Source organism: Rhinoderma darwinii, chromosome 9, assembly GCF_050947455.1.
Source record: "Rhinoderma darwinii isolate aRhiDar2 chromosome 9, aRhiDar2.hap1, whole genome shotgun sequence".
NCBI lineage: Eukaryota > Metazoa > Chordata > Amphibia > Anura > Rhinodermatidae > Rhinoderma > Rhinoderma darwinii.
Window position 1 is genome coordinate 81,614,801 of NC_134695.1, and position 14,367 is coordinate 81,629,167.

The 14,367-nt window shown below is 47.4% G+C and overlaps 1 protein-coding gene across 2 annotated transcripts; it reads right to left on the bottom strand.

Annotated features, from left to right (window-relative positions):
• Positions 1–3,713: 3,713 nt before the first annotated feature.
• Positions 3,714–13,443, bottom strand: FBXO31 (F-box protein 31). 2 transcript variants are annotated; one of them, XM_075838316.1, is made up of 9 exons: positions 13,375–13,441; positions 12,775–12,861; positions 10,937–11,013; positions 9,056–9,223; positions 8,076–8,150; positions 7,886–7,995; positions 7,466–7,619; positions 6,662–7,005; positions 3,714–5,478 (listed from the first exon to the last, which is right to left on the bottom strand). In XM_075838316.1, the coding sequence occupies exons 2-9, from the start codon at positions 12,827–12,829 to the stop codon at positions 5,256–5,258; spliced, it is 1,206 nt and encodes a 401-aa protein (XP_075694431.1). In that variant the 5' UTR covers positions 12,830–12,861; positions 13,375–13,441; the 3' UTR covers positions 3,714–5,255. The 2 variants fall into 2 exon arrangements, with proteins under 2 accessions (XP_075694431.1, XP_075694432.1); XM_075838317.1 differs by lacking the exon at positions 12,775–12,861 and having other exon boundaries at positions 13,375–13,443.
• Between the last annotated feature and the right edge of the window lie 924 nt (positions 13,444–14,367).

Consider the following 14,367-nt stretch of genomic DNA (forward strand, 5'->3'; position numbering starts at 1 on the left):
CCTGACCGATCCTGCACTGACTGTCCTTGGAATAGTGGGTGGGAATCCCTCCATAATAATGAGTGGAAGTTGCAGAAACCACAAAGTAAAAGCCCCTAGAGGTCATGAGGTCAGTGGGGGGCCCCCGAGACTGACCCTTCGCCCAGATGAGCTGTCAAAGTTTTTTTTTTTGTAGCAACCTTTAAATATGTGCGATCATCTCCACGTAACTTCCCGGAGATAAACCAAGCAGCGCAGGAACCCCAAAAATACAGAAAACATCCACAAGTCTAATGGTACCAACGTAACAGCGGAACGTTCCCTATAGATATAGCTGCATGGACAAGCTGCATTCTCAGTGATGTCACCGCTGCTCTCTAGTGAATGGATAGGCGGCATTCTCAGTGATGTCACCGCTGCTCTCTAGTGAATGGATAGGCTGCATTCTCAGTGATGTCACCGCTGCTCTCTAGTGAATGGATAGGCGGCATTCTCAGTGATGTCACCGCTGCTCTCTAGTGAATGGATAGGCTGCATTCTGAGTGATGTCACCGCTGCTCTAGTGAATGGATAGGCTGTATTCTCAGTGATGTCACCGCTGCTCCCTAGTGAATGGATAGGCGGCATTCTCAGTGATGTCACCGCTGCTCTCTAGTGAATGGATAGGCTGCATTCTCAGTGATGTCACCGCTGCTCTCTAGTGAATGGATAGGCGGCATTATCAGTGATGTCACCGCTGCTCTCTAGTGAATGGATAGGCGGCATTCTCAGTGATGTCACCGCTGCTCCCTAGTGAATGGATAGGCTGTATTCTCAGTGATGTCACCGCTGCTCCCTAGTGAATGGATAGGCGGCATTCTCAGTGATGTCACCGCTGCTCTCTAGTGAATGGATAGGCGGCATTCTCAGTGATGTCACCGCTGCTCCCTAGTGAATGGATAGGCGGCATTATCAGTGATGTCACCGCTGCTCTCTAGTGAATGGATAGGCTGTGTTCTCAGTGATGTCACCGCTGCTCCCTAGTGAATGGATAGGCGGCATTATCAGTGATGTCACCGCTGCTCCCTAGTGAATGGATAGGCGGCGTTCTCAGTGATGTCACCGCTGCTCCCTAGTGAATGGATAGGCTGCGTTCTCAGTGATGTCACCGCTGCTCTCTAGTGAATGGATAGGCTGCATTCTCAGTGATGTCACCGCAGCTCTCTAGTGAATGGATAGGCTGCATTCTCAGTGATGTCACCGCTGCTCTCTAGTGAATGGATAGGCGGCATTCTCAGTGATGTCACCGCTGCTCTCTAGTGAATGGATAGGCTGCATTCTCAGTAATGTCACCGCTGCTCCCTAGTGAATGGATAGGCTGCATTCTCAGTGATGTCATCAATGCTCTCTAGTGAATGGATAGGCTGCATTCTCAGTGATGTCAGCGCTGCTCTCTAGTGAATGGATAGGCTGCATTCTCAGTGATGTCAGCGCTGCTCTCTAGTGAATGGATAGGCTGCATTCTGTGATGACACCGCTGCTCTCTAGTGAATGGATAGGCTGCATTCTCAGTAATGTCACCGCTGCTCTCTAGTGAATGGATAGGCTGCATTCTCAGTAATGTCACCGCTGCTCTCTAGTGAATGGATAGGCTGCATTCTCAGTGATGTCAGCGCTGCTCTCTAGTGAATGGATAGGCTGCATTCTGTGATGACACCGCTGCTCTCTAGTGAATGGATAGGCTGCATTCTCAGTAATGTCACCGCTGCTCTCTAGTGAATGGATAGGCTGCATTCTCAGTGATGTCACCGCTGTACTCTAGTGAATGGATAGGCTGCATTCCCAGTGATGTCACCGCTGCTCTCTAGTGAATGGATAGGCTGCATTCTCAGTGATGTCACCGCTGCTCTCTAGTGAATGGATAGGCTGCATTCTCAGTGATGTCACCGCTGCTCTCTAGTGAATGGATAGGCGGCATTCTCAGTGATGTCACCGCTGCTCTCTAGTGAATGGATAGGCTGCATTCTCAGTGATGTCACCGCTGCTCTCTAGTGAATGGATAGGCGGCATTCTCAGTGATGTCACCGCTGCTCTCTAGTGAATGGATAGGCTGCATTCTGAGTGATGTCACCGCTGCTCTAGTGAATGGACAGGCGGCATTCTCAGTGAGGTCACCGCTGCTCTCTAGTGAATGGATAGGCTGTATTCTCAGTGATGTCACCGCTGCTCCCTAGTGAATGGATAGGCGGCATTATCAGTGATGTCACCGCTGCTCTCTAGTGAATGGATAGGCGGCATTCTCAGTGATGTCACCGCTGCTCCCTAGTGAATGGATAGGCTGTATTCTCAGTGATGTCACCGCTGCTCCCTAGTGAATGGATAGGCGGCATTCTCAGTGATGTCACCGCTGCTCTCTAGTGAATGGAAAGGCGGCATTCTCAGTGATGTCACCGCTGCTCCCTAGTGAATGGATAGGCGGCATTATCAGTGATGTCACCGCTTCTCTCTAGTGAATGGATAGGCTGTGTTCTCAGTGATGTCACCGCTGCTCCCTAGTGAATGGATAGGCGGCATTATCAGTGATGTCACCGCTGCTCCCTAGTGAATGGATAGGCGGCGTTCTCAGTGATGTCACCGCTGCTCCCTAGTGAATGGATAGGCTGCGTTCTCAGTGATGTCACCGCTGCTCTCTAGTGAATGGATAGGCTGCATTCTCAGTGATGTCACCGCTGCTCTCTAGTGAATGGATAGGCTGCATTCTCAGTGATGTCACCGCTGCTCTCTAGTGAATGGATAGGCGGCATTCTCAGTGATGTCACCGCTGCTCTCTAGTGAATGGATAGGCTGCATTCTCAGTAATGTCACCGCTGCTCCCTAGTGAATGGATAGGCTGCATTCTCAGTGATGTCATCAATGCTCTCTAGTGAATGGATAGGCTGCATTCTCAGTGATGTCAGCGCTGCTCTCTAGTGAATGGATAGGCTGCATTCTCAGTGATGTCAGCGCTGCTCTCTAGTGAATGGATAGGCTGCATTCTGTGATGACACCGCTGCTCTCTAGTGAATGGATAGGCTGCATTCTCAGTAATGTCACCGCTGCTCTCTAGTGAATGGATAGGCTGCATTCTCAGTGATGTCATCAATGCTCTCTAGTGAATGGATAGGCTGCATTCTCAGTGATGTCAGCGCTGCTCTCTAGTGAATGGATAGGCTGCATTCTCAGTGATGTCAGCGCTGCTCTCTAGTGAATGGATAGGCTGCATTCTCAGTAATGTCACCGCTGCTCTCTAGTGAATGGATAGGCTGCATTCTCAGTAATGTCACCGCTGCTCTCTAGTGAATGGATAGGCTGCATTCTCAGTGAGGTCACCGCTGCTCTCTAGTGAATGGATAGGCTGCATTCTCAGTGATGTCACCGCTGCTCCCTAGTGAATGGATAGGCTGCGTTCTCAGTGATGTCACCGCTGCTCTCTAGTGAATGGATAGGCTGTGTTCTCAGTGATGTCACCGCTGCTCCCTAGTGAATGGATAGGCTGCATTCTCAGTGATGTCACCACTGCTCTCTAGTGAATGGATAGGCTGCATTCTCAGTGATGTCAGCGCTGCTCTCTAGTGAATGGATAGGCTGCATTCTCAGTAATGTCACCGCTGCTCTCTAGTGAATGGATAGGCTGCATTCTCATGTTTGCTACTGATGTGTACAGCTTTGCACTATTTCTATAAACCTATTGATCCATTAGACCATGAAGAGTTAAGTTATTAACATAATCAAATACACAACTTTAATTACAGTCCAACCAAAACCTGTACATGTGGGGGAGATCTGGTACAATGTGTCCATAGACATCAGAACCATTAATCCCTGTAAACATAAAACATCAGAAACAACAAAAACGTGAACTATAAGCGCAGTCCCCGCCAGTCGCTACGTGGAGCTGGCGACTTTCGTGTGCCCTTGTATTCACCCTTACAAGTCCAGACTCCACTATAAACTTCTCTTATTCTCCGCACGATCAGTCATACACCAGAAACAGGAGCAAGACCAACGCTCAAATAAACAGACAACCGGACACGTCACATGAAAGCGTCAGATAATCCGGCAACATCACCACGACCCTGTGCTGGGACTACTACTCTCATCAGATTGTACGCTCCTATTGTCAAGGTCATATACATACATAGTAAAATTTCAGGAATCCAGAAAGCCAAATAACGCGGCGCTTATTTCTAGGATAGGACTGCGATACAGAGAGGAACATCGGAAGAATGAACAGAGAAGCAAATGAGCACTTTCCTCTGATTATAAGAGCAGGTTACGCAGCAGATATGACATTATTTTAGGCTTCCTTCCTAACGTCCTATTTGTTGCTCTACGGTGGTTACTATCGATTTTCACCACCATCGTCCTGCGCACGGCCCCAAAAACACGACCCGAGATTGTTGTTTGCACTGCATCGCCATCTTGTGGCAGCATATGCTACTACAAGCCCTAACCCTTAGGGTATGATCACACGGCTTATTTTCGGCCGTTTTTCGGGCTGTAAACCGCCTTAAAGTCAGAAGCAGAACGCCTCCACACATCTGCCCATTGATTTTAATGGGAAAATCCGCGTTCTATTCCGATGGGTCGTTTTGAAAAACGGGCGCGAAAAAAAAATGCCCGCCAAAAATAAGTGCATGTCACTTCTTGAGACGTTTTTGGAGCAGTTTTTTATTGACTATAGAAAAACCGCTCCAAAAACGGCCGTAAAAAACGCAGCGAAAATCAGGAGTGGCTTAAAAAAACAGCTGAAAATCAGGAGCGGTTGTCCCTTAAAAATGTATTTTCAGCCGTTTTTGATTTTGTGTGCGCACATACCCCCCAACACAGGGCATACAGGACATTGCCGGGTCATCCACACATCACAGCCGCATTTATACGATTTTAATTCCGATTCACTGTAGTCGGATGACGGACTCCATGGCGATGATCTACGACCTCCATTTTCCTGCTGTAGAGACAGATGTAGAAAAATACGAGCTGGTTACTCTGCCCTGATAATCATTAGATAAGCTGGGCATTGCCTTACATGTCTATATTTATATATTATTACATAGGTGAGGAGGATTATATACATTAAACAAGATTTGCTTCTAATTTCCATCTTAAAAGCATCGCTTCAAAATTGACAGGCGTCTTATTGTAACGTTGCAATGCGCTGAGGAGCCTCCTGGCACACGAAGGGTTACAGAGTACATGCGCTGACCGGGCTGTTGTAAAGCCGGGTGAGATGACCCCGGACTGCGGGCGCGGCCCCCCTAGGTTGTCCATAGTTGCATAGATTTCATCATTTCCTCAAAGGCTTCTAGTGATGGCGGCTGCGAGTTCTGAAATCTGTCCCTCATGCGACTGTACAAACTGAACGACTTCAGCTCCAGCCAAATAAATCCAAAGCGGTCATCGTCAAAGAGGATGAAGAGGCCGGGGGTTCTCTCGGGACTGCTGAACCCGTGTCCGGCGATCAGGCCAGTTCCAAAAAAGCTTAAAAAAAATTACAAATAAATATTATTAATAACAATTCTAAATTACAATAAATATTAGTTCAACTATATAAATATAAGAAAATGAAACGTCAGTGAATAGAAACATTCTTGTTTATACCCAGGCTAACAATCTACACAGTCTCACAGCTGAGGATTTGTTACAATTGTATCCAGTCTAGACAATCCCCTGTGAGCACGAGGCATGGTCACAGTACACAGGGTTCTGGTGTGGGATCAGATAATGGACTATTTATACCCCATCATCTATTTATAAATCCTCCAGAGAAGAATTTGTCTTCCGCACGTCCCTGAGTGGACAATGCGCCAACACTACACCCCCCAGATGACAGGGGCACCTTTCACATGAGAATAAGAGGGGTGCTGCCTGTGATCAGGGAGGAGAGGACACTTAGTAGCAGCCCTGGGAACAACAATTATTACACATCACTGTATAATGGAAAGTTCTGCAACTTTCTAATAGACTTCCTGTATCAATTCCTTACTGCTTGCAGTCAGTGAATAGGAACTGTAAAGGTTTACTTGCAGTTGCATGCATTGAGGGAATTCCTATCCTGACCTAATACTACCTACAACAAAATGTATGTTTCAGTCTAGACAATCCTCTATAAGCTAAACACCGCAGCAGGAAATCTCTCTCCTGTTCGGATAGTTTGTTACAATGTATCAGTGAAGGTAAAATGTATCAGTCTGGAATCCAGGCTGCTCAGCTCACAGATAATTGTCTAGACTGGATACAATTGTAACAAACCTCTGGATGTAAACATCGCACAGTCTCTGGATGTATATAAGAATGTTCTATTCACTGACAGAAAGCATAGATTTTAAAAATGCCAAAGAATTTAAACAAAATCGATTAGAAAGTTGCAGAATTTTTTTTATAAACCAGTAATAATTTTTACATGAAGCCGAAGTGTGGGCTCCTCTTTGGTAACGTGTTAGGTTACTGGTTATATAACAATTCCCTATGATTAGAATTGGTCTGATGACGGTGCAGGCAGCAGTGGGGAAGTCGACCGCCCGTGGGCTGCTCAGCGGCCCGCATGACTATGGTTATTCGCAGCCTCCCTGTTCTATATGCTCAGAAACGGAGATTATAACAGGAGTGTAATAAGGACTTCCTGCATGTATTGACCCCTAGACGACGTCCGGACCCTCCTTACCACATCTTGCAGCTGCGGGGATAGTCCCCGTTCCTCGCCATCACCTCCTCTGGAAGAGCGAACGGCTGATGATCGGGGGGCTGCAGCTCGCCTTGCTTGTCCACTTGTCTGTTCTTGGGTTTTAGGGGAGACGATGGTCTTTGTACTGGCTCCTCCCCCGAGGCGTCCGCCGCCTCCTCTTCTCTTCCTGTTAGCCGCTGTTCTCTGTTTATTTGCTCATGGATTTCCATGATGAGCCGAGACACTTCATCGAGATTCTGCAAATGTTCTAGTGCCGGGAGCCGCACCGGCCGCGTGAGGTCGATTTCCAGTGTTGGTTGCCCGGCTGGGACATTGGGGTCTCCCTACAACCAAGAGGCGATTAATGTCACAACGCCGACCAACACGAAAGGAAACAATCGCTGCACACAACGCTCCAGCACTGCTTTGGGCTAGGATCACTGTTTTATGGGCCCCTACAGGGCACAACCAAGACAGGAGCCCCAGCAGCTTCATACTGGAGGCAAAAAAAATTTTTTGGGTGTTTTTACTCCAGTCACCTCCAGAGCTGCATTCAGGTTGCAGTGCATTGTGGGAGCTTAGATCATAGGAACACAGCGGTGAGGTCACATGGCTGAAGATCGGTGGGGTTAATTCCACTATATGTTTCTAAAGACAACATTCTGAAAGCAGCTCTGGATGTGAATGGAGTAGACATCATGAAAATCAAATCCGTACAGAAAAGGATTTGGGACGTGCCTTCACTTTTCTGCAAATTTAAGCATAAAAACGTTTTTAAAAATGGAATTACACATGAACACTCACGGTGATCTTTGTGGCCTTGGCAACTGTCCCATGGAAACTTAACATGACGATCTCCAGGCCGTGGCTTCCGTAGGTGCCCTTAAAAAAGCCAGGCTTCAGCAAGTCATCGGGCCGGCTCGGGGGGTGGTATATGCGCCGGTAGGTAAGGCAATTGCTGCAAAGGGGGGAAAGTTAAACAGCTGTGATATACTGTAATATATACATGTGATAATATCCCCTCCCCCTCCTCAGCGCTGCCTGCAGTGGCGGTCATTGCTTGCTGCCTCCGCAGGTTGTTGTATTCTTGTCAGCTGTATGGAACATAGGAGATAAACCCTAGAAACAATACTCCAGCAAAATGAAAAAAAAAAAAAAAAAAGTAAGTGCCCCCTTTTATAGGGTTAGGTGCCCTTTAACAGCCGTTTCCTTTTTCTCACTTACTCGTATTGGCAAATATAAATGAACTTCATGAGAATTAACTCTTGCATGTGTTCATGGAAGATGTCGTCGAGCGTTCTGCCCAGGTCGTCTCGCAGCCACGTCCGGAATTCCTGCAGGTAGAGCAGAGGGTCTTCATTATATAAGTGCGGCAGTGACGCCGGCGCCGCCAGCGCGAGGACAAGTCTCCTACCTCCTGCCGCCCCCCGGACATCCGGTGATAATCGGTCTGCAGGCATTTGGTACAGAATTCGTCCTTCTTTACCATCTGTAAGGACGACACTGAGAATCAGTCATACAATGCGGGAGCGCGACCGGCCGCAGAGCGTGAGCAGCGGCACAACCGATATCAATGTCCTATATTCCTCCACGCTGGACAAGGAGTCTCATCATCCGGGGAGAAGGAGCGACCAGACAACTAATAAGAATTGTCCCGGTCCAGTCCAAACAAAGCGTAATCATCATATAATGGAACGTCCTGCAACTGGCTAATAGACTTTGTGTATCAATTCCTCATCATTTTTAATACCTCTGCTTGCTGTCCAAAGGCTGAAAACCTGGACATAATACGTCTCACAGCTGAAGGGTTTGTTACAATTATACATTTTAGGGCTTATCCAGATGAGCGTGTCCGTTTTGCGTCCGTCTGAATTCTGTGTGTCCGTTTTTTTACTTTTGTATTTGATCCGTTTTTCTTGTCCACAGCAGGACCACTTTTCAGCATCTCCTAACAATAGGTCAAAAACGGACTGCGCACAGATCGTGTCCATGTGCCGTCCTGCGGAAAGTAGCGCGTGCTGCGGTTTTTTTCATCGAGAGAGACACGGACTTGGAATACGCTCGTCTGAATAATCGGCACCAGCTCTGATACATTGTAACAAAATCAGGACAGGAGAGAGATCGGTGAAACTGTGTTCACCTGACAGAGGATTGTCTAGACTGGATACAATGTTACAAACCCTCAGCTGTGACAAGTATTCAGTTTCTACAGGTTTTCAGCCTTATTTGATGGTCCCCCATTAAATGCTCCGATTATACATGTCACATATTCGGCAGATTCACAGGTCTTCGTTTCCAGTCTTGCAGAAGAAGCACAAGCGAGATCATCGTCAGAGGAGCGGGAGAGTCGCCATACGTGGGCCGCCGTTACCTAGACCGCCATGGCCGCCTCACCTGGATCTGACCGCTGTGGGGTCCCTTCGGTCCGTACATGCATTCTACTGTGGCGGATTTCTTCTCCATTAGGTGGATCCGGAACACGGGCTTCAGTCTCATTGGTTCGTCGACGTGCGGATCGTGAGGAGGGAGATACATCCAGCCAATAATGAAGAAACCGTCTACCTGCAGCAAACAGACAACGTGTAGATGTACGCAGGGGCCTGTCCGCGGGGGCCGCAGGGAAAACAGCAGGAAAGGCCAAGATCCCATATGGCCCTGTTCACACAGAGTTTTTTTGCAGGCAGAAAATTCTTCCTGTAAAAATCAGCTCCAGTTTTTTTTTTAAGTGGTTTTGCACCAGAGGCGTCTTTTGCCATAAAACGCGTCAGCCGTTCGCTGTGTTTTTTTCCGTCTCATGGATTTCAATGGGGTTTTTGAGCCGGAAAACGCCTCAAGATAGGGCATGTCGCTTCTTTTTCCTGTGAGCGTTTTTTCCGCTCGTGGGAAAAAAACGCCTCCACCTCCCATTGAAATAAATGGGAGGCAATTTCGGATGTTTTTTGCCGCAGTAAAAAAAAACATGTAAAAAAACTGTGTGTGAACAAGGCCTAACATGCGGCAACTATGTCAATCATACACATCATCTCATATTCTCCAGTCACATCCAGAGCTGCAGTCAGAACTTTATAGGATTCCTGTTAGTTCCGTGTCTCATATTTGGTTTCCCTGCCGGTTCCCGGTCTAAACAGAGAATACCCTGCAGTTATAAACACCACATCTCCCAGAATGCTATACAACAGAGTACGTCTTGTGCAGACACTGAAGCAGTAAAGGGCTGCAAGGAAAGAAGATGGGATGTCCACTTGCCTAAGAATAAAAGGAAACCAGCAGAATTCTAAATGCAGCTCTGGATGTGACTGGAGTACAGTACAAGATAAGTAAAGCAAAGGATTTACAAAGCTACTCAATATTAGATGTAGCTAAAAAAATAAGCTGAATAAGTGAATATTTCCCCAGTATGACTTTGATGCAATGTGTCAGCATCCCGGGCCCCGGGGCCCCATAGTGCGCAATCTGCGGGGGCCGAGTTATCGAGATCACACAGCGGGAGGGTTTATCAGCTGATGACAGGAAAGCGCTCCAGGGCGGCAGCGAGGAAAGCGAAGAACTGTCCGATAATTTTGTGATGGGGACCTGCGTCTTATTACCAGAATCACAACACACAATAAACGGAACAGAACCGGTAACGACATTTATAATGAGATCATGAAACTGCAAGGAAAGTCCTGAAAGATCCATCATCAGAAAACTGCTGTTACTGCTGCTTGTCTTTATTGCTTTTGGGTTATTTCCAGTCATTTTCTCCATTCACATCCAGAGCTGCTTTCAAAATGCTGCTGGTTGCCCTTGGGCAAGACAAGGGGTTAATTCCTCCCCCGTTGTCAGACACGTGACCTCACTGCTCCACTCTGTCAGTGTCATCTTAGCGCTCTCGGAGAACAGAAAACGAGCAGAATTGTGGACGCAGCTCTGGATGTGACCGGAGTAAAAGATTAGTACCGAGTAAGTAAAGCAAAGGAGCGATTCCGATAAGAACGTTATACCAGGTGAGCGCGCAGAACGCGATTCCTGAACTTATTATATCCAGTCGCCCCACATTGTTCTGCAGTTACTCCGGACTGGATTTATAGACGGATATAGTTTCCCCCTGAAACCCCCCCCAAAAAATGACCTGGAATCCCCGAGTCTGTTCAGTCGCCTCCGATTTACACAGGTGACCACCACTGACAACCGCTACTGATGTAGTTCTAGTCACCCAGCTTTCCGCAGACCCTGAACGGCCTATAAATCAGCGTGGTCACATGTCTGTCCCGGGGCCTAGTATCCGGTACTCACCACGACGTTCAGTAGTCCTCCATAGGGGCCGAGGTCTGGCTGCCATAGACCCAGGATGTCCCGGTACTGGTGCAGTACTAAACGGGGAGACAGGAGAAGACGGATCACTGATAAGAAGAGACACAACCCGAACTACACCGAAGACCTGATGATACTGCCCCCTGATGGACACACTAAGTCACTGCACAGTATACACCCCTGATAGAACAGTGTTCAGAGACTTGTCAATAACAGCGCCACCTAGAGCAAAATAATGCTAAAAAAACTACAAATAGTAAAAAATATGCGAACAGGCGCAGGGGAGACGTTTTCACAAACAGCGCCGCTCACACAACATACGAGAGAAAAGGTTTTTTATATTCACCAATAAGCAAAGGACTAAAAAGGAAAAAAAAATAATAATTAACAAACGAATAATAATAATAATAATAATAATAATAATAATGAGAATAAAAGCGAATAATCAAACTCACCGCTGCCTGACTAAAGTATCAAATACATCTATTTAAAGGCACAGTACCCCTGCAGAACGTCTCTCCAGATCAGTGCTGTCTATTTTTCTCTGTTATCAGCTATTTCATGTTGAGGAGAGAATGACTGTAGGACAGGGGAATACAATCTGTTGCTCCCTGTTATCAGTCATTTCAGGCTGGGGAGAGGCAGACTGCAGAGTTTATCAATGGGATAAGTGACCGGAAGTGAAGACACCGCCCCTTCCCCATGAGCACTACTTTATATCACACATCTCCAATGCGGAGTATCATCCATATGCGTGACTGGTCCGATCCTCTTATAACGCTCCTGCACTGTTGTAAGCTCCAGACTGTAGGGTTACCGGCCCTTTAATTCCAGCTGCCTGTCTATTCTGTCTCCAGAGCGGTGATGTCATTGTTCGGGGTAATAGTCGCACTGTCACCGATCCAGTAATTCGCTCTAAACAATAAAAAATGAATGATCCTAAAAAGCTCCCCCCCCCCCCCCCCCCCCCCGAGTTACACAATTTACCTGCAATGCAGAGACCTAAACCACGACATTCACAGATCAATAAAACCGCCGGAATCATCATCTAATGGCGGCAGATGGCTGATAAACGATGAGGGATGTAGTGCCTCGCGGCTCGCCAATACTGCTGAAATCACAGGCCGGACAATCGCCCGGGTCACAGCAGCACAGAGGGTCTATAGCCCCTGCCCTCACTTCACTGGTATCACCTGTCATTGACTGGTTGCTATGGACTCGCTGCCTGACAACCCCATAGATAAGACGGATTGTTACATTGTATCCATAGCAACCAGACCAGATCTCTGCAAGATAAACCCCCTGGACTTCAGACGGATACATTTTACCTGCACTGATACATTGTAGCAATCCATCCTACGGGTCTGCAGCCGCTCAATATAAACACAAATGTTCTCATTCACCGACAGCAAGCAGGTTGTGAGGCGAGTTGCAGAACTCTTCATTATATAGACCCCTGGATTCTATCCTACATAGTGACCCTGGATACAAACTTAAAGGGGTACTCCACTACGACCGCTGCTGGCCATTTAGTAGGATAAAGAGACGTACAAGACCTGACGGGTAATTCCGGCCCCTCAGCCCCAGGAGGTGATAGTGGAGAACCCAAATAAACCCGAGTCACATAAACACAGCACGTGGTCATGCATCCTTACAGGACCGCTCCATGAAGCCCCCTGCATGCAGCCCGTGTGCGGAGGGTCAGTAGTAGTCGCTGGTGAAATAGAAGCGTGTGTGTACAGCTTTAAGCGGCTAATGAACAGCAGGCGCTGGCAGGGTAAGGGTTAACACAGACACCGCACCGCCATGCAGATACCTACAGCAAGTATATACATCCCGATAGTTCATGTGCTCATAGTCGGGAAGGATTTTCATAAACCGCCCAGATTTCACCCTCGGGTTAATACCTGACAGTAAGACACAGGGGGTTAAAAAGATCTGGAGGGCGAGAGGTCAGAGGACACGTCCTTCACAAAGAAATCTCTCTACACCGGGGCGGCCATGAGGAGGTCTTACAGGTTCATACATGAGGCCTGTACCTCAGGACTGCAGAAGTTCTCACAGATCTGACCACAAGATGGCGCCCTCTACAGGGGAGATCACAACTTGCTGCAACGTTTATACCTTTGTGGTCGTATAAAGAGCAAAAATAAAAAATTTTAAGGAATCTTCTCCCCCTCCCCGACCACCGGTGGCCTCCTTGTCTTTTATAAGTGTAAGGATAGGGGTTGTCACTACTCACCCCTGAATCTGCAGATAAGGGTATATCTTAAAAAACTTAACTTGGGGTGGAGTTCCCCTTTAAATGCACATAGCCATCATTTCTCTTGCGTGGTCACTGGAGAATATACAGACACTACGGTCTGGCGCTTGATGGCCGTCACCCTCCTACGTATCTACGCACTGGGACGGTCACTCACGTTTCACGTAAACATCTTGGCAGGACACCCCCGTGACTTCAAGCTTCCTTAAATTTTCACGAACGCCGTATTCTGTGATAAATAATAATAGTCATAAGGTCAATAACATCTTACATAACAAAGCCATCTCCAGTCACATCCAAAGCTGCATTCACAATCAGACTACAGTTTATGAACACTTACAGTCAGACCTAACAGCTCTAAGGCTGGGTTCACATGTCGCAGACAAAACGTGTTATGTGCTGAAAACCACGTGAAAATCATGTCATTTTGTTGTGGGTTTTTTTGCAAAAATTGCCGCAAAATGCGAAAGTGTGGTCGAGATTCACAGCAAAAAACCCCACAAAAAAACGCATTTTGATCGCAACGTGTGAACCTAGTTTGATGGCGTTACTGAACTCTGAGCTCCCACAATGCACTGTTCTCTGGAAACCAGGAAAAATATAAATGCAGCTCTGGATGTGACTAGAGTAAAAGACATTAGTAAAAGCAGTATCGGAAAGCAAGATATTTGCAAAAGTACCAAACATTACATTGCGGTTCATACAGCGGAGCGTGCAGGAGACCTCGACCCTCTGTCCACATTTCCCGGGATTATATTTTATAGCAGCGACATCACAGATATAGGAAATACCGGAATACGGAGTGTGACGCCGCGGCAGGCGCAACGTCTACCCCCCCCCCCCAGCTTTACTGGAGCAGAAGGAGAACGGTGGATCAGGTTGAACGCTCAGCACTTTACAGCAGGTAGGGGGCGTCGCGTGGAGGGGACCGCACTGTGTGACCCCCACATTATTACTCAAACTGCTGTGTCCGAGAAGACGGGGCAGGGGGTCATCTCATATCAAGTGCCATAAATACCCTCACCCACTTCTCCGATCACTGTAACCAACAATCAATACATTTAAAAAAAGCAACAAAATTATTAAATTCAACGGAAATCCCCACGTGGGCGGTCACGTGGCAAATCCACTCACTGATAAAACGGTCCGT

What these genes read in the sequence shown, in the direction of transcription:
- FBXO31 (XM_075838316.1), bottom strand. Translation starts at nt 12,829, where the DNA reads ATGAAAATCCTTCCCGACTATGAGCACATGAACTATCGGGATGTATAT. An exon ending in CCCACAGCGGTCAGATCCAG is followed by an intron (nt 8,151 to 9,055) that starts GTGAGGCGGCCA and finishes TCGTCCTTACAG; the next exon opens with ATGGTAAAGAAGGACGAATT. An exon ending in TGTCCGGGGGGCGGCAGGAG is followed by an intron (nt 7,996 to 8,075) that starts GTAGGAGACTTG and finishes CTCTACCTGCAG; the next exon opens with GAATTCCGGACGTGGCTGCG.